Below are 22,341 nucleotides of genomic sequence, written 5' to 3'. Positions count from 1 at the left end.
AGAACAGCAGCTCAGCCCTTGGGGTCTGTGGCACAGGACTCCGTGGGATGGAGAAAGAGCTGTTTGCTTTGTACTTGGAAGAGCCTCCTGCTCACCAGTGCCGCTAACAAGGCTGCGGGTGTTCACCCTCCCTCGACAGACGCTTTCACGCGGACGCCCGAGTTCACTTGCAGAGATCGGGGGAACAACAGAGACCCAGCGAATCGCCCCACTTCTACAGTGGCTGGGAACAGTGGTTGCTTTGAGATAATGAGGTCAGAGCGCAGGATGGCAGCGCTGAGGTTCCCTGCAAAAGCCAGGCTATTGCTGTGCTAAATTGATGGCCTTTGCAGCTAGGTACCCACAGTTGCACTGCGATAGAAGATCTCAGTAGAAGTGATTGTGCTGACTCTGCTTTCTGTGTCAAACGACAGATCAGCAGATGCAATTGGAAAAAATAGGCGGTGCGTCTCTCAGGACAAAGTGGTGGAGAGGCAATCCTTGATGCGGAGAGCGGCACAGCATCTCCCTTCTCAGGAGTTGCGTCGGGTTGTGTGGATGTGTGTGTGCTGGCTGGGTCTCTTTTTAAGTGAGAACTGGGGCAAAAGGAGGAACGTGGTAGGAGAGGTGGAAGTGGCCGAGTTGCTTTGCAGAGCCGGCTGACAAATGACACCTCCTGTAGGCATCTCTGCAGTTGGCCCAGGGCGTGTGGCATTGAGGGGGAGCGCTAGTGAAGCAGGAGTTTTCCAGAACCCAACTGTTCTTTCCTCTGTCTTGTTCTTTTTGCTAATGGCTGCATAAGTGACCTTTTTGCTTTCGACTCGAGGCTAAATTACTGGGGCTGTTACTTCCCTGGTTCCTGGCAAAAGAGGAGTCCCTCTGCCTTACGCTAGCAGTTTCAGAGCACAGTGAGACCTTCCTGCTCCAGCTTTCACTAGCAAAGACTTAAGAATTTTTTTTCCTAGGCTCATCTTCATTTTTCCCCTCCTTCCCCTTCAGCCTCTCTCAGACCTTATAACTTGGCTGCTCTCTGTCGGAAAAAACTTAATTAGAAACAGATTGGGTTTGAATTTTTGGAGCGCTGAGGGCTTTCTGTTGCCTAGAGCTGGCAAACTCCCAGCACGCTTTAGATGGCAATTGCAGACAAATACCTGGTCCATCAGAAGCGCACTGCCAATCCCCGGGCTGCAAACGGGTACCGAGTGCATCTGCTTGTGCGCCTGGCAGCTCCAGCCGGCGTTTCACAGCTGCTGGATCCTCCACAAAGGGAGGCCGTGTTGCCCTCGCAGGGTGAGCTCCGGTGGGCCAGAATGAAAGTCATTCGGGGCCTGCGTGCTGCTAGGACCGGGTTTAATAATTCCGATTCATAACTTCGCCGGGAGCCCACGAGAGGGCCCAGCGGCAGTGCGCGGGGGCGTCCCCGAGCCGTCACCCGAGATAACGTGCCGCTCAAGGCCCCGAGCGAGTGGCGCGCGTTCCCCGACAGCCCTGCCAAGGGCGCTTTCCTGCGGCGAGCTTGGCTGCTGCCTCCGTGCCCGCCAGCCACCCGCACCGCCGCCGCCCGCGAGCTGAGCCGAGGGCTCCGCGGCAGCCCGCCAGCGGCCCCGGTCCAGGGGGGATTCCTCTCCCTTGGTCCGCAGCGACGCCTCTAGAGGAGGTGGCTCCGAGAGCTTTGGAGTGGGGTTGATACTGTTTGGGGAGAGGTCGCTGCTCCTTTCGTGTTGCCCAGCTTTCTGTCACCCTTTTGCCAAAGGAGCTTGCTCTTTTTGGCAGGCGACCCGAGAAGGAAGTCAAGCGCGAGCAGCCCTTGAACCGGCCTAGTGAAGAATCCCTGGAGGGAATAGCCAAGGAGCTGGAGCTGGAGCTTGAGCAAGAGAAAATGCATTTATTGCAAGCGAAAAAGGAGAAAATTCAGCAATTCCAGGAGGAGATGAGGCAGCAGGAAGAAGAGGAAGCTGAGAAGCTTCATCAGCAGAAAGAAAAATCCCTCAGGTACTTTCCTTTCCCTCCTCCACCCCTCCCCGACTGCTCCTCCGAGCCTTTCCTAGCTGCCATTTTGTTGCCGGCGGCCACCCGCCTGTGCTGGTGCAGGCCACCACCTTGGCAGTGGTGCTGCTTTGCAGAGCTGTGGGCAAAGGAGGCAAGAACAAGGCTTTTGGGGGGGGGGGAGGAGCACGGGACTCCTCGCCTGGCGCAGCCGGTCCGGTGCGTGAGGATCCGCACGTGGTGAAATGGCTAGTGGTCTGCTGCCGGTGCTGCGCGGGGAGAGCAGCGCGCCTCAGGACAGCGCGCTCCGCTACAGACACGGGAGCATCTCCATCCCCTGCAGGACGAGCTCGCATTCGGTACACGGGCAGCTTTCAGAGCTCTGAACCTGCCTCTGGTGGTTAAGCTGGGAAGAGTTTCCAGTTCAGTGCTTGGAGCTTTGCCGCCTGGCAGATGTTCAGCTCCTGGGCTAAGTGGTAGTAACGGGACTGGAAATTGGAGCGTGAGAGGAGACGAGGCTACCCCAGAGGAGCTATCTGAAACTCGGGTACTGCATGTTTTACAGAGGGGCTTCCAAACAGGGCTTCCAGGCGTAGGGCACGGATGTCCGTGGGAATCCCAGCCAGTGCGTGAAGCTCTAATAGTAGTCCAGGGGCTGGAACAGCACGGGGAGCCCTGTCCTCTCCCCGGGGGGATTTTTCTCTCAAGGCTTGTATTTTATTTCAGGTGGCCTTGATACTTATGTTCTTAACACACTAAGCCAACCAGAAACGGTGTCTTGACATGAAATGGTACGGCAGTGTTGTCTTGGGTGCAAAGGAAGACAGGGAAACCACACATGAAGGGAAAAATGTCTCTGCGGTAGTAAAGCAGTAGTAAAAAGGGCATCATATGAAAATACGAAGCTTACAGATGTACTAATGCATCCAGGTACCTTGGCTGGGAGCCTGCTTTTGTTTAATAGGCGTTGGTTTCATTTACCTGGGGGAAAAAAAAAAAACCACAACACAAGTGCCACCTGTGATGATCTAGCGCATTTTAAAAATGTGCTGCAGAAGGGCGATGCGCGGGGGGCCGCGTCTCCCCTGCCAGCAGCCAGGTTTGGGAAGTATGGAGGAGAATTAATGGTCCAGAGCCCTGAGGGTGCATCGCTCGGGCAGGCACAGCTAGGGGAGCAGCAGCTGATCTGTAAGCCTTGGAGGTGATCTGAAAGTATTAAAGCCTCCTGAAGCTTTTTTTTTTTTTTTTTTTTTTTTTTCTGGCTGCTCATCTCTCAGGTCTCTAAGAGAAGATTTGGCAAAGCTTGCTGAGGAGGAAGAGTTGCGTGTCCGAAAGGAAGAAAGCGAGAGACTCTCAAAGCTGCGAGCCAAAATCACCTCGGAGACTGAGGCAGAGAAGGAGAAGATAAGGTGAGAGGTTTTGCTGCCACCCCTGGGGACTTAAACTCTGCTGGCTTGGGAGGGAGGCACCTTGCGCGCCACCAGCAGCCACTCGGAGTGGGGCTCGTGGCCCTCCCGAGCCTCCGTGGCTGGTACCCTGCCTGCTGCGCGTGGGGGGCAGCGGCGTGCTGGGGGAAGGCAGAACCCACGCTGCCTCCGAGCTGAGGACGTTTTGCTAGATAGACATAGAGTACGTAAGTGTCCTGAGAGAGGTGCTGGGGTGGTGCTGGAGCAGGCGCAGCTCGGGGGCGTGCAAAGGAAAGGAACGGCGTCTGCAAGGATCGCCCCACCCGGCAGCGAAGCTTGGTTTGAGCGGGTGTCTCTGTCTGGAGGCTCTCAGGGCCTGTGAAAACAGCTGGAAGAGGCAGAGCGGGCAGACGCTGCAGAACTTACACTTTGTTCTTTCTTTTTCACTTAATTGACAGGTAGGTCCCCGCCCGACCGCTTTGCTCTTTATTCCCAAGGCCTCAGCTGACACACCCGTGAACCTGTGTGCTGTGGTTCTCGGTTTCTTCTGGCTTGTGTGTCCTACCCTACAGCGGTGTCCTCTCTCGGCTCTGGCTCCTAAATGGACTCCAGTGGTGAAGTGCCAAATTCTGACTTGCTTCTGTCTGTTCTTACTGCAAACCCAGGGCAGAGCAAGAGGTCACACTGCAGAAACTGAAAGGGGAATGGGAATCCCAGCAGCTAGTGGAGAAGGAGAGCCTGGAGAGGAAGCAGCAGCTTGTTTTGGAGAAAATGAAGCTGGAAATGAAGGCAGCTCAGCAGAAAGAGACGGCTGAGCTGGAACGAGAGAAGAAACAATTCCTGAGTGAGCTCAAGGAGAGATTAGACAGGGAAAAGAAGAAGGTGAGATCTTTATTGCTAAGTAGGGTCAGACCCATGCTGTTCGTGCTGACCTGGCTTGCATTGTAATGATGAAGTGTTGAGATTAAACAACACCCGCGTGTACTTTAACAATGACTCACCTAAAGCATAAGGGGAAGATGCTAGGCATGCTGTTAGAGGCGTGATCGAGGTGGGGAGGAGCACTCCCCCAATTTTTAGTACGATGGTGATTAAATAACAATTAAATAAACGGCCACGTTGCATCTGAAGAGAAGAGAAAGATCGCTGTGTGTCTCTGCCAAGCCAAACCAAGCCGCTTTGTCACAAGAGAATATCTCTTTGGCTGCTGCTTTGGCCCTCCAGAGAGCCTGGGGAGTTCCTGAGTGGAGGCAGCTCGTGGTCCTGCCAGCAGAGCATGACTGAGATCCGTTGAGATCTCCTGGGAGGGGAAGCATGTAGAGAGTAAAGGCACCTTGTACGTAATCTGGTTTGGAAGGGGTTTACCGCTGTGCTTTTTTGATGCTTATGGATAGATGTTAATTGCAAATGCATCTTGTGCAACGTGCCCCCACGCGTAGAGGTTTTCCAGCAGACCGTCTTGCTCATGTTTCTGTAGGCAGCAGAAGAGCTAGAGAAACAGTTTGCGATTGAACTCCAGCAGCTGAAATCTGCGGCAGAAGAGAAGCATCATAAGGTAAAAGGTGGCGTCCTTAGAATGTAAATTGTTTTTTTTTCCCCACACTGTCACCAAAGGTGGCCACGGAGGGTGGCATTCCTTTTTTTACCGCTTCGTAAACGTGGTTGTGGTCTGTCTCGGTGTTTGGACACGCTCCAAGTAGGGGGCGGTGAGACTGCACACACAGGTCTTTGCCGTGCTGCTCGCTCTCTGTAGGAGGGCACTAAATGGATCTCGTCGGAAGGGTGACAAGTCTCTGTGGGTGGCTTTCACGGCAGGTCATTTCCAGCCTGCAAGCCCAGATAGCAGAGACACGGAGGAGCGAGGAGGCTCAGCTGCGTGAAGACTTGCAGAGAGCAGAGCAGAAAGTGCAGCAAAAAGCGTATCAAGCGGCAGAATACGAATGCGAGGCAAGTGTTCACCCCGGAGTGCTGAAGGTTCCTCACCCTCTCTCCTTGGACTTGTGCTGAGGTCCAAGAGGCCACGTCCCCTGCCCAGGGGCGACAGTGTGCCCCGGGGGGAAGGACACCCCCGCAGCACCTCACCTCACCGGGGTGCTCGCCGCGAGCTACCCAGCCCACGGCCTGATCCCACGCGCGAGGGACTCTGAACGCCAGGCCCTCTGCTCCCTTGGGGTGCAGCGCTGCAGTTCAGAGAAACACCTTGCCACATCATCCCTGCAGCTCAGCGAGCTTATGAGAGAGAAACGCCAGGAAGTGGAAAAAGACCACGAGAGGAAGATGGAGAGGATGAAAGAGGAGCACCGGGAGGTCCTGGCGCGGATTCGGGATCAGTGTGAGGAGGAGGTACTGCTGGGCAGAGCGGAGAAGCTGGGCGGTGGCTCCGGTGGCTCGCTCACTTGGGCTGCACCTGGGCTGCCACTGCTGCTTGCCAGACCTGCAGCCACTCCTAGAACTGTCTCCCTCCTCCCAGGGGAGCTGGGCATCGTTGCCATGATGTGAAGTGAATTTAGCCTGGGTTCGTAAGGATAAGCTCTCAAAATACTCTCTGTGCAGGAAACTTGCACGTGCATTTGTGGACTTTGGGATGAGGGAAGATTGTTCGCGTTTTTGCAGGTGCCCATTCTGGAAAGCCTTCTGCCTTCCATTTCTGCCTGTGCAGTCAGCAGGGTGCGATGACACGTTAGTTTCAGGGCTGTTTTTTTCTTTCTTGAGCCATTCCCTTAACAATGTTGCTCCTGCAAGCAAGAGGTCTTAATCTGCTGAATGTGGCGTTTGCTGGGGAGCTGCTTTCCGGAGGGTGCGTTCCGTGTGGTCGTGTTGGCTCGCCGGAGAGCCCTGAGCTTCACTCGTTTTTCTGGTTTGTGCTCTGCAACAAACAGGAGAGAAAGCAAAGAGCGGAGCTGTTCGAAGGGCTGCGCAGTGAGATGGCGCGCCTCCGGCAGCTTCATGAAGCGGAGGTGAGAGCTCTGCAGGCAGAGCTGGATGGGCGGCTCGCCGCAGCGCAGCACAGGCACAGGGAGAAGGTGAGGAGAACGCTTTGCCTGGCAGGTCGTTGTGACCTGGCTGCTTGGGGACACGTCGGTGCGCCTGCCACCCTCTGCAGCCCAGCGTGACGCAAGTGGCAGGTCACCCTTTCCCGGTTTTTGTCGTTCCTCTTGGTGGCAGAGCTCTGGCTGGTGGCTGAGGAACTTGAGCTGTTCTCTCTTTAATTTGGCATCTCCGTGCAGGAAAGAAAACTCCAGGCTTCGGAAGAGGAGCTGGAAACGCGTGCAAAGAACGTCAAAGCCAGATCGGTGCAGCTCCTGAGCCAGGTGAGCCAGGCCTGCTGGGCTCGCAGAGGTTTCCCAGCCTGCGCCACTCCTCTGGCTGCTCCCTCGTGGGGGGACTTTCCAGAAGGGCTCAGCCAGGCTTTGGCTTTGGCTAAGCATTCCTAGCAGTACAGCCTCGTGGCTGATGTGGGCAGTGGAAGTCAGTGCTCTGGGTTTGCCCAGCGCTTTGGGAGACAGTAAGTGGCTGTAAGAGAGACAGGGGGATCATAAAAGCCTTTCAAGGTGGCACGTCCTGCTCAGCATCACTTTGGATTTTAGCCAGTCCTTTCCTGGTTTGCCTCCTCTTCTCCCTGCTGCCAGGAAAAGGGCGTGTTTCTGGATCCTGGGCAGCAGAGAGAGAGGAAAGCGTTCCAAGTGCTCCTGTGGAGCTGGCAAAAATCTCTGGCTGATGCTCTGGCCTGCCAGATCCCGTAAGTCCTAGCCTGTGCCAAGGGCTGTAGGTAACCTTGCTTCTCTCAGCCCTTCCTTTCCAAGCGGCACCGCAGCGAGGAGGTAACAAGGTGGAGAAGTGCTGGAGGCAACCAGAGGCTTCACGACAGCAAGATCCTGTGGAAATGGCCGTGTGCCTTGAATACTCTCGCAGCTGAGCAGGAAGGGGGGGTTGTTCCCACGGGAATGTAACCATTCCCAGTTTCTCACTTGGAGTCAAATAAAGGGAGGAGACCTTGAGGTGGGGGGCAGGAAACAAAAGTGACAACAATCCTCAGGTGTTTTGAAATGGTCTGGAGACTTAGGCCTGGCCTCTGTACTTCGAGTGCTGCTCAGCCTCAGCGGCCTCCTCGCTCTGACCCTCACCGACTTTCTCATCTGTGTATAGGAGGAGTCTCTGAGAAAGAAAAGGCAGCAGCTGCTGGATGAAGACAGACGGACTGAGCTAGAAAGAGATGTATGTATGCCTTAGCTCTGGCGAGGTGCTGTGCTGCTTTTCTTTTGGGGGTGGGGGCAATGCACTAGAACTGTGGCTTTAAAAAGGCAGACTGTTGCTTCCGGAGTGCCATCCTGCGGGGAGCTTGGTTCGCTCTGGGCTGTTTCCCCAAAAGAAGAGGCAGTCCTGTTCTTCCAGGGTTGGTGTGTGGTGTGTGCGTTTGGAGCTCTGGGGTCTCCCGTGAACCGTGCAGGTAGCAAGCTCTTGCAGGTTGTGTGCCTTTCATTCTGGTGTCGCGGAAACTACCACGAGGGATTTTTTGGTTTTCTTCTAGGAAGCTGCCTTTGCTTCTCAGCTGCGCCTGGAGGAGAACAGGAGGGAGCATGCCAGCCTCCTTGAGTCCATCCGGCAACTGCGTAGGTCTCTGGAAGAGCTCCAGGACCAGAAAGCTGAGCTGGAGGCCCAGGTGGACTTGCTGCAGACGCGAAGCCAGAGGCTGCAGAAACGCATCGGGTGTGTTTGTGAGAAATCTCCCCTAACACCCCCCAAAATTTGTGCTATGCTCCCAACAGAAACCTCCCTGACCTAACCCGGGCCTCTCCCTCACCTCTGAGCTGCTTGTATGTTGGGCCGTAGTCCTTCAGAATCCCAGGGGTGGTTTTTACTGCATGTCAAGGGCGTGGAGGTCCCGGGGTCTGTTTCCAGATCTATCAATAACTCGCCGTGTAAATTTGTCCCTTCGCCTCTGCTTGGCAGGCTCGTTTGTTTGTCTTCGCGACGTCTGTCTTGTGAGGTCAATAAGATGCCTTGAGAGGGGCACTGAAACGCAGAGAGAAGGTTTTCCTAAGATAGCTGGGCTGCTGGGTTGCCCTGCCCGGCCAGGGGTTGTGCTTGACATCACGCCGCAGACCTGGCACTGGGGGTGGCTCGCACATCTGTGGCCCTTTGCCTCCCGGGGACCGGAGGTCACTGTGACACCACTGCAGGCAGGTTACTGGGCTAAACGGACCCGCAGTCTAATCGAGCGCTGCCACTGTTCCCTGTTCTTGTGGCAGTGAGCTGGAGGCAGCTGTCAGGAGCAAACAGGAGACTCTGAAAGAGCTGGAGGCAGAAGGAGGTGTGGAGTCTCCAGGAAGGAGAGCTGAGCTCCATGTTGAAGACCTGAGAGAAACTGTTGAAGCTGTGAGTAAAGCAGACGGTAAAGGTGTCTGCCTTGTGAGAGCAGAGCTGTAACTCCCTTGGGAAATCCCAGCTTCTGTTCCTTCTGTGTGAACTCATTTGAGATGCAAGGATGCATTTTTCTTTGCCAGGGGACGTCCCTATGTTTAGGAGTATTTGTTGATTTCTGTCTAGCCTTTCTGGGGGAAAGGCGTGGGGGCTTCTTGAGCGCCCTTGGAGTCAAAAGCAGGGGTTGAGTCCGGGCTAGAAATGTCTGTCCCTTTTCAAATGTCCCGTAAAGAACATCGGGGCAATGCCACGGTGATGTCTTTCTGAACTTTTGCTCCGAATTGGATTCTCTGGGGGTCCTGGGGTTCTGTTCCCCGCACACATTTCTTGGTTTTTGAAACGTTCCAACTCCCCAGCACTCGTCCAGAGAGCCTGCTTCCCCACCCTCTCAGAGCCGTGAGGACAGCGACTTCCAGTTTGATCGGTGGGTATCTGTATGCCAGCTGTTTCCGGAAAACGTTTTTGCGTTGGTTTCACGAGCAAATGTTTTTGCTCGGGTTTACGTGCGTAGCACTGGCAGCTCGTTTTTGGGGAGGGTGCTGCGCGAAGTTTGCCGGGTGGCACGCTCGGCACAGAAAGCCAGGAGCGGGCTTGTCTCTTGTGTAGTGTCAGGAGCTACATCTCCGCGGAAGGGCTCTCCATCAGGAACGCCAAGGAGTTCCTGGTGCGCCAGACCCGCTCCATGAGGAAGAGGCACACAGCCCTGAAAGCTGCAAAGCAGCAGTGGCGCCGGGATATGCAGAAAGCCCAGGAGGTGGTGCAGGATCCCGACAGCTCCCAGCTGCTGGAGGGCGTGCGCAAGAACCTGGAGGAGGTGAGCCCCTGAGCGCTGCCCGCGTTCGGGTGTCGGGCAGCCCTGGGATCCGTTCCTGGCTCCGCAGCTGCAGCACCGGGCGCCTGCGGCCGCTCAGCCCTCCTGGAAATGGGATCCTGCACGGCTCTCACAGGCCCGCGGCGTTCGTCCCTGCTTGTGTCACCCCAGCAGCAGGGTCGGCGTCCTTCCCCTCAGGCCCATGCAGCTCGCTCTTCAGGACTACCGGTGTCTGAGGAGCAGGCTTACCGCGCCTCGGGCGAGCGACCGAAGGTGCCTGTGCGTGCATGCGTAGCCCACGGCTCGCGGAGCTCTGCGCGGCACAGCAGTTGCGGTTCTGTTCCGCTGCGTGTGCTTCGGGCGAGGCAGGCTCCCCGAAGCAGGCCCTGCAGTGCAGCCAGCGCTCGGGAGCTTGCTAGACCGCAGGAGCTTCATGGGTAGTCGGAGCTCTTGGGGCCTTAAAAGCCGAGAAGGTGTTTGGTAGGGGAGGAAGGGATTTCTGCGTCACGCAAAAATCATTTTCTCCTCATCGTAAAGGAAGTGACAGGCACCCATCCCGTCGGTAGGTACAGCTTCATAGGTGTAGTTCTACAGGGGTGTCACTCTCGCTTGGAAAGGGGTTCTTCAGTACTCGTCAGCTCTGCTGCTGCGCCAGCCAAAGACGGGGAAGGTCATCGCTTCCTTCCCTGATTATAGAGAGCGTTTGTGCTTGCAGAACCAGAGCTGCTGACCCTGTTGGATGCAGGGTTTGGAAGTGAAACCTCCTTTTCCTTGGGGTGAACTCCCTTTGAGGCGTGTGCCCTGCCCTATGTGCACTCCGCTTCCAGTGCTCTCAAAGTCTTGGGAGCACTTTTACTCCAGCAGCATGCATTCCTCTGCTGAGTAGAAGTGGAATAATGAAAGTCACCCTGACCAGTAACGTCAATTATTTCCCGTCATTCTTGTTTAATTTTCCTCCTTGGTGGCTGATCCACTGCAGGAAGCGAAGCAGTTGGACAAGATGAAGTCGGCTATGCGGAAAGGACACGTGCTGCTGAAGAGGAAGGAGGAGAAGCTAAGCCAGCTGGAGTCCTCGCTGCTGGAGGAGGTAACCCCAGCGTCACTGCTGCTTGGGCCTGCCCACAGCTCGTGGCCTCCTCCCCCAGGCTGGAGCCTCCGCAGGGCTTTTGGTCCCCGTGAGGGCTGTTTAGCTGGTGGCCAAAGACCGGTGCTTGCCAGCGCAGGTGCATTTTAGAAGCACGTTCTCCGAGAGCAGAACGGTGTGTCTGGCTGAGAACGCTGGGAGAGAAGGCTAGTCACAAAGGTGGAGAGAAGGGCAAACCTGCTGGGCCTGTGGCCCCCGTGATTCCCTGGGTCTGCAGCCAACGGGACAAACGTGGGCTGGCGTTTGGGCTGGAGACTTCCTTCCACGGTGGCAGCTTGCCGGGCAGGGCTGCTGGTGGCCAGGGTGGACTTGGGTGGAGCAAACCTCCTGAGCGCGCTGGCTTGTGAGAAGGTTGTTAGCTCAGAGTCGCTGTTAACACTGATATGCTCGAGTACCCTACAATATAAACTGAAACCTCACATCGGAATGGTTAGATGTCTTATTAACTGCCTGTATCTTGCTCGAGATGGCAAACACAGTGCCTTCTCTCTGCTGCTGACATCGGGGCTCTCTGCTAAGCCCGTGGCTGCAGAGTGGGTGCAGAAAGCAGCCAGGAAAAGCCGTGTGATTTCAGCCTAGAGAAAACAAGGGCAGGCTGCCTCATGCGAGCTGGGCTGAGTCTCTGACCCAGAGAAGCCTCGGAACCTGTTCAGCTCTGCCTGGGACCACACAGCCTTAGGCAGGGCAGCAGCAGATGCAAGAGCACGAGACCTCTGGTCAAACACTTGGCCTGGGTGCAAAGAGAGAGCCCAGCCCATGCTCGAGTTCTGAGGCTTATTTAAAGCACAAAACGCTTTGACTTCTCCTCAGAAGGGTCCATTCACGTGGCTGGTAGTTCTGGCCCCTAGTGCGTGCGTGTGCTTCTCCCGGAGAGCAAGGAGTCTCTTGACTTCCAGATTTTGCTGTCGGGGACTGAAGGTGGCTCTGCCTTCCCTCAGCCTACGCCCCTCTGGGCAGTCCAGCCTGCGTAGACGACCTGTCGGCAGCGTGCCAGTGGCTTTTGTGTTTCAGGAACAGAACAGCAGGCTTCATTTGCGTTGTTTTCCTTCTTTCGACCAGCTTTCAGATGAAGATACACTGAAGAGTGCCGCATGCAAGAAGATGGTGACTTTTGATCTCAGCAACTCTGAGGACACCAACAGCACATCCAGCGTAAATCTACAGCAGCCCCGATGTAAGTGCCCGACTGGCTTGGCATGCGGGGCCCGCTGTGTAATGCTTGAGACCCAGTTCTGGCTTTCCCTCTCGCCCCTGGGTGTACCTGCTGTTGTTCTCACCCGGGCTCATTAGTGCCCAAGGCAGGGCTGCCCTCCGTGACCGGGGCTGCTCTGTATATAACATCTGATTTGTGGAGGCAGCCAAGAGGGATGGAATCTGCGTGTGAACTTGCCTTTTAAAGATCCGCCTTAATTTTTCGAGTGGATTGTAAAATCTGGTCTCAGCTCGTCCCTCCCTGCTGTTGCAGAGCTGTATTGCTCTTCTGCAGGCGTCTGGGCTTCCTCTTCCTCGCATCTCTGGCAGGAGAGGCTGCTGCAGTTTCCTCTGTCTGCTGCTGGTGCTTTCTTGTTTCCCTTCGGTTGCCTGCAACTGGAGTTGTGCGGGTGGGAAGAAGGGCTCCCCGCGAACAACCAGGAAGGCAGGGGTGTTGTGTGGCTTGCAGAAATGCAGCCAAGGCTCAAGCTTAAAGAAAGCTTTCCCATGGCAAGAAGCGGGCAAGCTGTCCGGTCTGGGCTGGGCTCTGACCGTGGGCACGCGTGAAGCTGAAGGGTTTTCTCTCACTGTGAGATGAGAGCCCAGTCCTGTCGGTCTGCCCTCCAGCCTGGCTGGTGGCGTGGTGAGCTTTGCCTCCCGCCCGGCCTGTGTGCGGTGAGGCTGCTGAAGCGAGGCGTGATTTCCCGGGCCGGGGTCTTGTCCGAGAGGCGGGGTCCAGCACTGGGGCTTTTGGTGTGAGGGGGGCAGCTCTGGAGAGCGTTTGCCATTCGCACGGGAATCGCTGTCACGTTACTGGCGGTGTGGCGGGGGGCACAGCGAGCGAGGGGGGCGAAGCACACGCCCTGGCGCGGGCCCCCTCCTTGCAGCGTTGGAGGATCTTGTCCTTGCTGTCGTGGTTCTGCTCCGCTTCGTGCCCAGGCAGCCTCCAAGGCACAAACCCTCGCTGTCAGTCTGTCTCCTCTGGCTGCGAAGGCAGGTTTTTGCCTCTGTATCCCACTTGGCACAGCGTGATTGGACTCGGCTTGATTGGAAAGCGGGTCGCGTCTCCCTCACCTTCCCGGCGATCCCTTTTTTTCCCCCTCTCTTCTGCCAGTCGATTTGAGAACCGATTTCCAGCCCGGCCCCCAGCTGGACAAGATCCAGTACTTGACAGAATCTCTGCAGCGTATCACTAACGAACTGAACGGGGTCCTTGGCATCTTGGGCTCTCTGAGCAACCGCCAGTCTCCGCTCTTCACCTCGACGCCCTGCGACGGCATCCCTCTTTCCACCTACGCCTCCTTGGCGGGGCTGCAGGGCGGGGGCTCCCCGGGGGCCCCCGCCGGGCTGTCTCTGGTGGACCAGTGGGCCTGGAGCACTGGGCTGAGCTCTAGTCGCTCTTTCGCGGCGGGACAGTCAGTGGACAGCATCCTGGCAGAGAAGTGGCACAAATATTTCCCAGGTAAGGCTCCTGCCCTCAATCCATCTGCTTGCTTGCCCTCGACGCTTGATCTCACAGCCCTGCACGTTCTAACCGTCTCGCCCTTCCAGTGCTGGTCGGGCCAGATCTGCTGGTGCTGCTGATGGGAAGGGGGCCAGTGAGATAAAGAATGAGATCCTCGTTCCAGGATGCTCAGCGTGTGGCTGATCTTGTCATTCTGCTTCGGGAGCAGTTCAGCCTTTCATATACACCCCAGAAAGCACTTGTTACTAAAGAGGGGAGCAAAAGAGGAGAAGCCCCGCTTCACTCGACGTCTCCTGGGAATTGCAGACAGGGTTCACCATCTCCATTTCCTTAATGCCCCTTATGTCCCTGGCGAGTGGCTCAGCTTGTAGGGACTGTGCATCCACCGTACAAGAAAGCAAATGCACCCAGATGTAAAGCCTCAGTAGTTTGGCGGGGCCTGTATTTACCGTCTGTTTTCCAGGTGGGTTCCCGTTGCTCAGTGGAAGTTCCAAGTCCCTGGACAGCAAGCTGGGATACGTACCTGCAGAGTAAGGCTCTTGTGCCTTGAGTTGTTTTGCCATTGCGCTGCTTGTTCTCTGCCGTGGTTTACAGGTCACGTATCGAGGAAGTAGATTATAAAATCGTAAGCTGCATATCAGGCAGACAAGCCAGCTGCAATTAGTTATCCCGTGCCACGTGCTCAGCACTGCCTTGTGGCTTCTACGGGAAAGCTCTCGACACAGGGGTGCTGATGAGCTCCCTCCAGGACCGGGGCCCCGGGGTGCTGGCGCCGGGCCGGGCGGTGCGAGCACAGACTGCGGCCCGAGCCCCCCGCTGCCGTGCGGATGGGGGGGGGGGCGGCCTGGGCATGCGCGGTGGCCCCAGCTTGTCTCTGCCATGTGGCCGGGCGGAGGACTTTGAGCCGAGAGGAGGTTGCCTCTGTGAACGGGGGCTCTTGCTGTAGCAGCCCATCGCTTGCTCATCTCTGGGTTTGTTTCTGCCTCGGCCTCTTCAATTTCCTCCCCACCCCCCCCGCCCTGACTCGCGCTGTCTCTTTCTCTCTCATGTGCAACAGGGATCAAATACGGCTGTTCCAGCACTCCCAGTTCCCGAGCCATGAGTCAGACAAGATGAGTATTCAAGGCATGATTGAGACCAACAAGAAGTGGCTAGAAGACTTCAAGAGGGACTCAAAAGTGTATCCTTCGCCTGGGTCGGGTCTTTAATTACACTCCAGCTTCCTGCAACAGAAGGAGCCAGTGGGAGGTGAGTGAGTCGGGAGCACCAAAGCACTGAACAGCAATTTTGAAGCCTTCGCCTCTATTTTAGTGTCTGGTTCCACAAAGGAGTGTGGTGTTTAGCAGTTAGAGCATGAGCGACCCCTCTGCTCTTCTGTGAGCTGGACTTGACGGAGAAAGTCTCTTCGTTTTCCCCGGCTGTGCTGCGATGCTCTTCTGTGCCCCTGCTCTGCCGTGATACGCAGCAGTTGGAGCTGGTGGGGCGAGAATTTAAAAAAATGAGCCGGAGAGTGCAGAACGGAGCGGGGGGCTTTGTCCCATAGGCTGCGTTTGGTGCCGTCGGTGCCGCCCCAGCCGCCTCGGGGACTGCGCGGCGGGCGGTCCCCGCTGAGCAGCCCGGGGCGAGGGCGCCCGGAGACGGGGGGACGTGGCGCGGGGACGTGGCGCGGGGACGGCCGCGGGGCCGGGCAGGGAGGGCTGGGCTCCCCGGCGCAGCTCTCCCCCCGGCGCAGTTTTGAGGCACGTGGTAGCGGGTGGCCGGATCGAATGAGCGAGACCTCTCCGTGCTATTAGCGGGGGGTGCGGTAAGAGCATTATGCTGGGGCTGTCAGCATCTCCTCTGCGCACACACCGATATTAGCAGCAAATCCCTCGGGCCTCCGACAGCGTGTGCTGGCCTGAGCACGGTGCTCCTCTGAATCCCCTAATCCCCCTCTAATTCCCCTGGGCTGGGGGGCAGCGGGCTGAATGCGACACGTGTGCTCAGGCTGGCTCCTGCCCCTCAGTACCTGTCCTGTCTGCTGGCTGTGCTCATGCGTGCTAATTCCTCGTGTAAGCCGGGCTTTTCCTTCACCCAGCTGCCAGACCTCTCTTCCCAGGTGCACAGAAGCCCCCCGCCAGCAGCCCCAGCCTACTTCAGCTAGGACTGGATGAAAACAGGCAAATCAAAGTGTACCATTACTAGAAGGTGGGACTTGGAGCCGGTGGGCGATGGTGACGGGGGCCCGTGCAGTCTCCCTAATGATACATTGGGTTTCAGTGATGCCCAGCCATCTCTGCTGTGTCTTTGTGCTGTGCCCTTGAAATAAAGTCTCTCCTCAGGAGAGTGGAGGAAGGAGGAAGTGAACTTCCCAGGTGGATTCTTCTAATCCCCTAATGTCTCCAAACATACTTTATAGACTCTTTAATCCAGCGGTGAAATAGCAGGGCTTCAATAAATCAACAGTGTTCTCATTAGTATTCCAACGATCGTGAGCCAGAGCTGTGAATCACGGAGGAATTTGAGTAACTGGTCAAGGGGGAGGATGCGAGTCCAGCTGAGACTCTGCTAGAGGAAACGCGTCAGGAAATGCGCCCGCACTGATGTCCAGCAAATGCTTGATTGCAGGTGGGCCAAGTCATCTGGCCTCTGGCGTGCGTGCGAGCAGGGAAGAGCAAACAGCGAAATGGCTGTAGAGTCTGGGGACAGAGTTGGGGAACGGCGCATTCTGACGCCGGGGAAACGCTCCTCCCCTGGGCTGCGAGCGATAGGAACTGAACCAGGAGGGGCTTTCCGTGGCAGATCTGGAGAAGTGCTCCCTGCCTCGCCTTTCTGCCGGGCTCCTGGGCAGCAGGGCGCTGGGGAGGCCGTACCCCGAGCCGGGGTGCGCGGAGCTGGGAGGGGGCGGGCGGTGCCGCCCTGGCCAGCGGGGAGCCGTGGGGCTGGCGGGGAGATGTGGTGTTCGGTTGGCTTTGTCAGCGTTTCCTCCAAGCTGACTCTAAATATTTTATGCTTTAAAGAAATGCTGAACCACTTGCCGTTTTGTCTGAGGGCGAAGTCCGCGTTTCGTGGGATCCCTTCTGTGAGGAATCGTCTTCAAAGCCGCTCTCCTTAGAGACGGCTGATGCGGGGGGGCTGGTGCGGCTGCTGCTCTGCCCCCCCCCCCCCCGTGCTGTCTGTGTGCCTCAGCGTGGCCAATGATGGGCGGCCGGGTAAAGCAGAACCCCCTCCTGCTCTGCCTCCCGAGTGCTGTGTACTGGCACAACACAGCAACAGCTCACGCTGTGCGGGTGGCAGGGGAAGGTTTGCATGGAAATAGAAATATATTTTTGATGGCCATCATTTTCAAACTCGTAAGAACGTCTGTATCTATTTTTCTGCTGATTTGCTTAGAGTATTTTTTAACTACTTGGCCGGCCTTTGTCCTAGGACAAAGCGTGGTGCTCCGGTCAGGTCTGTGTTCTCCCACCCTCTGGTTGCTAACGGAGCACAGGGCGGTCCTTCTGCAGGCCCGGGCAGTACAGCACGTCCCACTGGTGTCCTTGCGGAGGAAATCCTCGCAAGCTCTTACCAGCTCTGCCCGAATGGGGAGGCCTGGGATGCCCGCAGGGAGCGGTGGGTGTCCCGAGGAGCCCCGGGGTAGGAGGGGATGGATCAAAACGCAGGTTTCCTCTCTACTGTCGGATCGCCTCAATCCCTGTCTGCGGGGACTTTGCTTTTTTTCGTTTCCCGGCTGCCGGTGGGGGACGTGGCAGCCTGTCCGGCCGGGTGTTTCGGAAGGGGCCCCGCGGCTCCGGCTGTAGCACGGGGGAGCTGTCTGGGTGCTGTGCCCGACGCCACGCCGCGGAGGCCGGTCTCGGTGTTCGGAGGAGCGTGTATTAGCAGTGTGGAGAAGTGGCTGTTTTCTTAGCAATAACTCGCTCTGAGACGCGTTCCTTTTTCCTGTTAAACCCTGTGGTAGCAGCTCTATCTGGTTTTGTACGCAAATTAAATCAACGCGAGCCTGTTTTACATGATGGTGACGCTTGTAGCTCTACGGGTGTTTTTCTTTCTGGAGATGTTCTATTGTAGCCCCAGATGTCCAGCTTGTACTTACCTTTCACGTCTTCCCCTCGCTCGTCTCTGGGCTGTTTCACATTTTGTCTTGTCAAGGTCATTTCTGGCAATTTCCAAGACCACTTCGGCTCACTGTGGCTTTATTACCATTATTCTATTAAGTATCTGGCCTGGGTAGCAAATGCAGGGGCAGATAGAAAGGTAAAAAACAAAACTCCAAAAGCCATTCTTCACGGGCTTTCAGCCAGCAGGACAGCTTTCCGTGGGCTCGTATCCTGCCCTTCTCATAAACCTGTCAGCCGGGCTCGTTACAGCGGTTGTCTGGCTCGGGAGCTCTCGGTGGAGGCTGGAGGACGGGCTGTGTGCCGGGGGGCTGCCCGCGGCGCGGGCGAAGGTGCTCGGGGGCTGCCCGGAGCTCTCCCGGGGGGAACGGCGGGGCGCAGGGCTGCACCCCGGGGCTGCTCCCCGGCAGCGTGGGGTGTGTGAGAGGGGGCTGTCGCTGCCCGTTTCCCCGTTGGCTCCGGAGCAGCCGGGACGTTTCCTGGGCGGTGCTGCCGGTGGGATCGCTGCGTAACGCTCTCGCTGGGAAGCAGGGAGGATCAGTGACGTGCTTGTTCCTTTGCCCCTCTCAGCTCCTTCCAGCAGCCCTGGGACACCCCTCAGCCTTCCCCAGCTCGGGATTTTTTTCACGTGTGTCCTGGCTGGGGACTCTGTGGTGCCGAGACTGCGGGTGTGTGACACGGCCGGTGGCAGCAGTGATGGGGAGCCGGGGGGCTCAACACTGGCCTGTACTTCCCCGTCTCTGACTCTTCTGCACGGTGCCTTGCTCGCTGGGAGTGCTAGGTTGAGGTGGGGACGCTGGCGATGGTTACGTGACTTGAGCTACAGAAGAGCCAGGTGTGGTCGGAGGACGCGTGAGGCAGGTGGACGCGTGGCGGGGCTGGGATGCTACTGTGCACGGCTGTGGTCTGCCTGGGGGGTGGCGGGGGGGGGCTGGGAGGAAGGAGAGCGACTGCGGCTGTATGTGCTGGGGAGAGGGAGGCTGTTGGAGCTGGAGGGCCACCGAGGCACGGGGGGAACAAGGTGTGGATCAGCAGAAACGGAGGCTGAGGGAGGCACGTCCTTCAAAGCCAGCCACAAACCGCCACCCAGCCTCGACTCGCCCCAGTCCTTGCTGTGCAGGAGCTGCGCTCGCCTGCCTTCGCCGGCCGGTAAGAACCGCCGGCAACGCGGGCCGGGCAGGTAGGCGCTCGGGGGGACAGGTCCCCTACCTGCGAAGTCCCAAGTCCTGCCTGGGCTGGGGGAGCCCCCTCGGCGGGCCAGGCTCTGCCGCAGCCCTGCTGAGAAGCAGTGCCAGGCGGAGGCGGCTGCCCCGGCTCGCGGGCCTGAGGGGCGCAGCGCGCGCGCGGGTCCGTGCGTACCGGCCTGCCTGTGTACGCAGAGGGGGGGATTTACCTTTCTTGGGGTGCCAGTACCGGGTAAGTCGGAGAAACTGGGCGATTAGAAGAGCAAAAGGACAGCGCGCGATTGCTCTGTCGGGATGAACGCGAGCCGTAAGCTCATTAAGGGGCTTGGCCTCAGCCCGCGGTGGGAGGGACGCGTCAGTCCCTGGCTGCTCGGAGACCACGGAGCGCTGCTCCCGGAGCTCTGCCTTCCCGGGACGGAGGGAGCCCCTCGCACCCCCCAGCCATGCTGGCCACCCTGATGACAGCACTGTTCTTCGCCGTGAGAGCGTTTGGACAGGTGAGTCTGGCCTGGCCCGGCAGCAGGTCGGCTTCATGGCTTTCCGTCGGGTGTCCCTTACCGGGGAAGGTCGTGAGGGGTGGGGAACACGGGCTGGGGACGCCCCGCTCCCGCATCGCTGCGGCTGCGCCGCGGGCCCCCGCAGCGGTGGGCAGCTCTGCGCGCCCTCGGCGAGCTGCCCGTGCTGGTGGCTTGGGAGCCCCTGAGGACGGGCAGTCGTTCCTGGTCCCGCTGAGCACGCCTCTGGCTTCCAGAGCCCCGTGCCCAAGGGTCCCGGGGCAGCAGGCAGCAGCGTGGCCTGGCCCTGCTGCGTGGCGTGGGGTGCAGGGGGAAGGGACCCGTCCCAGTGCCACGGCGTGAGCTGGAGGACGTGCTGGGCACCACCGCGGCTTGTGGCCACCGGTGATGTGTGTGGAGGAGCAGGTCCTCCTGCTCTTCGGCCTCTCTCCTGCCCTCTTACCTGCCGCAAATCCTTTGTGCCCAGCTCGGGAGCAGCCTGTCCCATGAAGAGCCCCTGCCGTACCTCGTGTACCAGCCCCTGCCCTGGCAGATCCAGTGTGTGACGCAGAGCCGCCGCGCCAGCCGGGACAGCGAGGTAGGGCTGGCTTCTTTGCTGCGGAGCCGGCAGCGCCCGCGCCGAGGGAGCATCTGTTACCCAACGCAGGCTGCTCGGAGCAGAAGGCTTGGGCAAGGGGGAGAGATTTTTCTCTTTCCCTTGAAAGCTGGAGAAAAGAGTAATGCCAAGAGGCAGGGTAACCTGAAAAATGTAGGAAAAGTGTTTGTAGACAAATTCACGCTTGTTTTTAGGGATGAAAAGCTCCCCTGGCAGGCCCGCCGGGGCTGCGGTTTCCTGGCGGGGCGGAGGGAGGGAGGGAGCCCGGCTGGGCTGGTCCCAGGCGGGTTTGAAGCGCAGAGCTAGCGAGGCTGGCCCAGGCCAGTGGACGTCCCACGGTGCTGCCAGCACGTGTCTCTCGCCTGATTTTTGATAGAATGCTCTGTTCTGCTCCTCCTTGGAGGACTTCTCACAAACGCAACTGAATTACTCGCTGCTCTGTTGTGTTCTTCGAGGGAACAAGGGTGTTTTTAAGTTTTCCCGAAGGGATAACAGGGTAGTGGAGGCTTGGGGAGCCTAGCCCTGTCCCTGTCGGAGCTTCCCAGCTGGCCTGGAAGGGACTGTTCTCGCCGCCTCTGCCCGAGATACAGCTAACTGTTGTGGTTTTGTTCCCTACCATTCTAGAAAGGCAGGAGCTCTCGGCACAGCAGCATCTACTCGATTTCTGGGGAGAGAGGTGAGTACGGAGCAGGCAGGGACGCAGCCCTGCCCGAGGAGCAGAACAAAGTTACGGTCGCGGCCATGGGATGCAACGGAATAGCAGGCATAGCAGTACCCGGGCCCTTCTTGGCCTCCTCCTTCCAAAAAAAAAAAACCAAAAAACAAACCCCAAAGCAAACCCATCCCTGACATTATTAAGGGGTATTTTGGAAGTCAGCGCTGTGGGAGGGGAGCCTGCTCAGCTAACTGTCTCTGCAGCCCGCGGCCTGCTGCCTGTGCTGTATTTTCAGTCGCTTCTCCTCCGTGGGGGGGGGTGCCCTTGTTGCCACCCCCGGGAGGGCGCGGGGGGGTGGACAGGATGGCGAGAGGTTCGCTAGAACCCGGGCTATCGGCGAGCGAAGGCCCCAGTGGTGCACGGCTGAAGAGGCAGCGGCACACATGTGTGTGCACATCCCTGCCCCCCTCTGCCCCCGACACCCGCCTCGCTGAACCGTGTGGGGCACTGCCCCCCCCCCCCCACCGAGCAGCCCCCCCCCTTCATCCCCTTGGCCTGGCAGAGCCACCCGGAATTTGCCCCGCTCTCCCCCTCCTCGCTCTCGTCTCTCAGACCCTGCCTCCCCTGCGGAGGTCAAGCGCTGCGCAAAGAGGATTTGAGCGCCAGCGCTTGCGTTTTGCAGCGGGCAGGATTTACAGCTGACGGTGGGTCTTGTTAAGCAGGGTGGGAGGGGGCCGGTTCCCAGTGTGGACTCTTTTTATGTGTCTTTTTACTTTGCAATTTCTTTTAGGATGTGAATAAAAATGGGTTCAGGTGAGAGCGGTGAGTTTATACAGCAGCATCTGGCACCAGGATTTCTGATGGCTGCTCGGGGGGTGCTTAGCAGTGACACACTGGCTTAAAGGAGCACTGCTGAGTGGCTTTGATTCGGTTCCTGTTGAATTTCACAATACTTCCCTAATGCCACATTAAGCGTGAGGTGGGGAGGGCTCCCATTTGTCAGCGTGAGAGCTTTATTGCTGTACAGTGCCGGGCTTTTTTTGTAATCTTATTTGTGTGTGTGAAAGTAAGTGAGCATCATACTTGGTGATTAAACGTGGGGAAGCGGAGGTCTTCGGGGAGCGAAGCTGTGTAAACAGAGGGCTTAGCGCTGCCCGGGCTTCTCTCTGCCTCCTGTTCCCAGCTCCAGCTCCCTCTGCCCTGGAGGTGCCCCCGTGGGCCGGGGGGGGGTCGTGGTTTCATGCCGCGGGCTCTACAGGCTCTTTCTGCTCCGTGGCGGAGGGAAGCCCTCCCGTCTGCGGGTGCTGCGCGGGGAGCCGGGGGTGCGCGGAGGCCAGGCTGAGCTCGGCTGTCCCCGCAGGCACCGGGACCCCCGATGCCAGCAGCAGCGGGAGCAAGTTCTTCGGCGATGCCGAGAAGGCGGCCGTCACCATCCAGACCCACTTCAGGAGATACCGGCAGCAGAAGCGGGAGAAGAAGTAGCCGCATCGGCCCCCCCCTGCCCTGCGCTGTCCCTCCTTTCTGTCTGTCCGGTGCCCCAGAGACTTGGCGGCCGTGAAGCTGCCCCCCGACACGTGGCTCCTGGTACGGGCGCAGCTGCGGACACTCCGCTGTTCGAGCGGGTCGCGGCTCCGAGCGAGGTCTCTTTCCCGGTCAGTCCTGTCCTCCCCCCCCCCAGCAGTGCTGCCTTGCGGGCCGGGGTGCCTCCGCTGCGGGGCTGCCCGGTGGGAGCTCAGCACCCCGGGAGCGACGCGGCGTTTCGGAGCCGTCGGCCGGTGGCCCTCGGGCCCTGACGAGCTTAACGCGCAGCAGCTGTGGGAGGGGGAGCGGAGCCCCGCGCAGCTGATGGCGATTGTGGCTGCCCACCTGGGGCTCGCTTTGCCCGGCAACAG

At 58.3% G+C, this 22,341-nt stretch overlaps 1 protein-coding gene across 14 annotated transcripts in view; it reads left to right on the top strand.

Annotated features, from left to right (window-relative positions):
• Window positions 1-15,868, top strand: part of CEP164 (centrosomal protein 164) — a 39,401-nt gene extending 23,533 nt beyond the window's left edge. For all 14 annotated transcript variants that reach the window (XM_042800372.1, XM_042800371.1, XM_042800369.1 and 11 more), the window contains 19 exons: window positions 1,753-1,971; window positions 3,243-3,374; window positions 4,037-4,253; window positions 4,849-4,926; window positions 5,187-5,318; window positions 5,592-5,714; window positions 6,251-6,394; window positions 6,599-6,682; window positions 7,518-7,586; window positions 7,900-8,078; window positions 8,621-8,747; window positions 9,149-9,216; window positions 9,399-9,606; window positions 10,583-10,690; window positions 11,807-11,921; window positions 13,053-13,400; window positions 13,867-13,933; window positions 14,461-14,583; window positions 15,488-15,868. In XM_042800372.1, the coding sequence (XP_042656306.1) occupies window positions 1,753-1,971; window positions 3,243-3,374; window positions 4,037-4,253; window positions 4,849-4,926; window positions 5,187-5,318; window positions 5,592-5,714; window positions 6,251-6,394; window positions 6,599-6,682; window positions 7,518-7,586; window positions 7,900-8,078; window positions 8,621-8,747; window positions 9,149-9,216; window positions 9,399-9,606; window positions 10,583-10,690; window positions 11,807-11,921; window positions 13,053-13,400; window positions 13,867-13,933; window positions 14,461-14,583; window positions 15,488-15,587 (2,641 nt within the window). In that variant the 3' untranslated portion in view covers window positions 15,588-15,868. The remainder of the gene's footprint in view (window positions 1-1,752; window positions 1,972-3,242; window positions 3,375-4,036; window positions 4,254-4,848; window positions 4,927-5,186; window positions 5,319-5,591; window positions 5,715-6,250; window positions 6,395-6,598; window positions 6,683-7,517; window positions 7,587-7,899; window positions 8,079-8,620; window positions 8,748-9,148; window positions 9,217-9,398; window positions 9,607-10,582; window positions 10,691-11,806; window positions 11,922-13,052; window positions 13,401-13,866; window positions 13,934-14,460; window positions 14,584-15,487) is intronic.
• The last annotated feature ends 6,473 nt before the right edge of the window (window positions 15,869-22,341 follow it).

Source organism: Tyto alba, unplaced genomic scaffold (genome assembly GCF_018691265.1).
Source record: "Tyto alba isolate M040663 unplaced genomic scaffold, T.alba_DEE_v4.0 Super-Scaffold_32, whole genome shotgun sequence".
In the NCBI taxonomy this organism is placed as follows: Eukaryota; Metazoa; Chordata; class Aves; order Strigiformes; family Tytonidae; genus Tyto; species Tyto alba.
The sequence above is the reverse complement of the archived record's forward strand: the minus strand, read 5'-3'. Positions and strand labels throughout refer to the sequence as shown.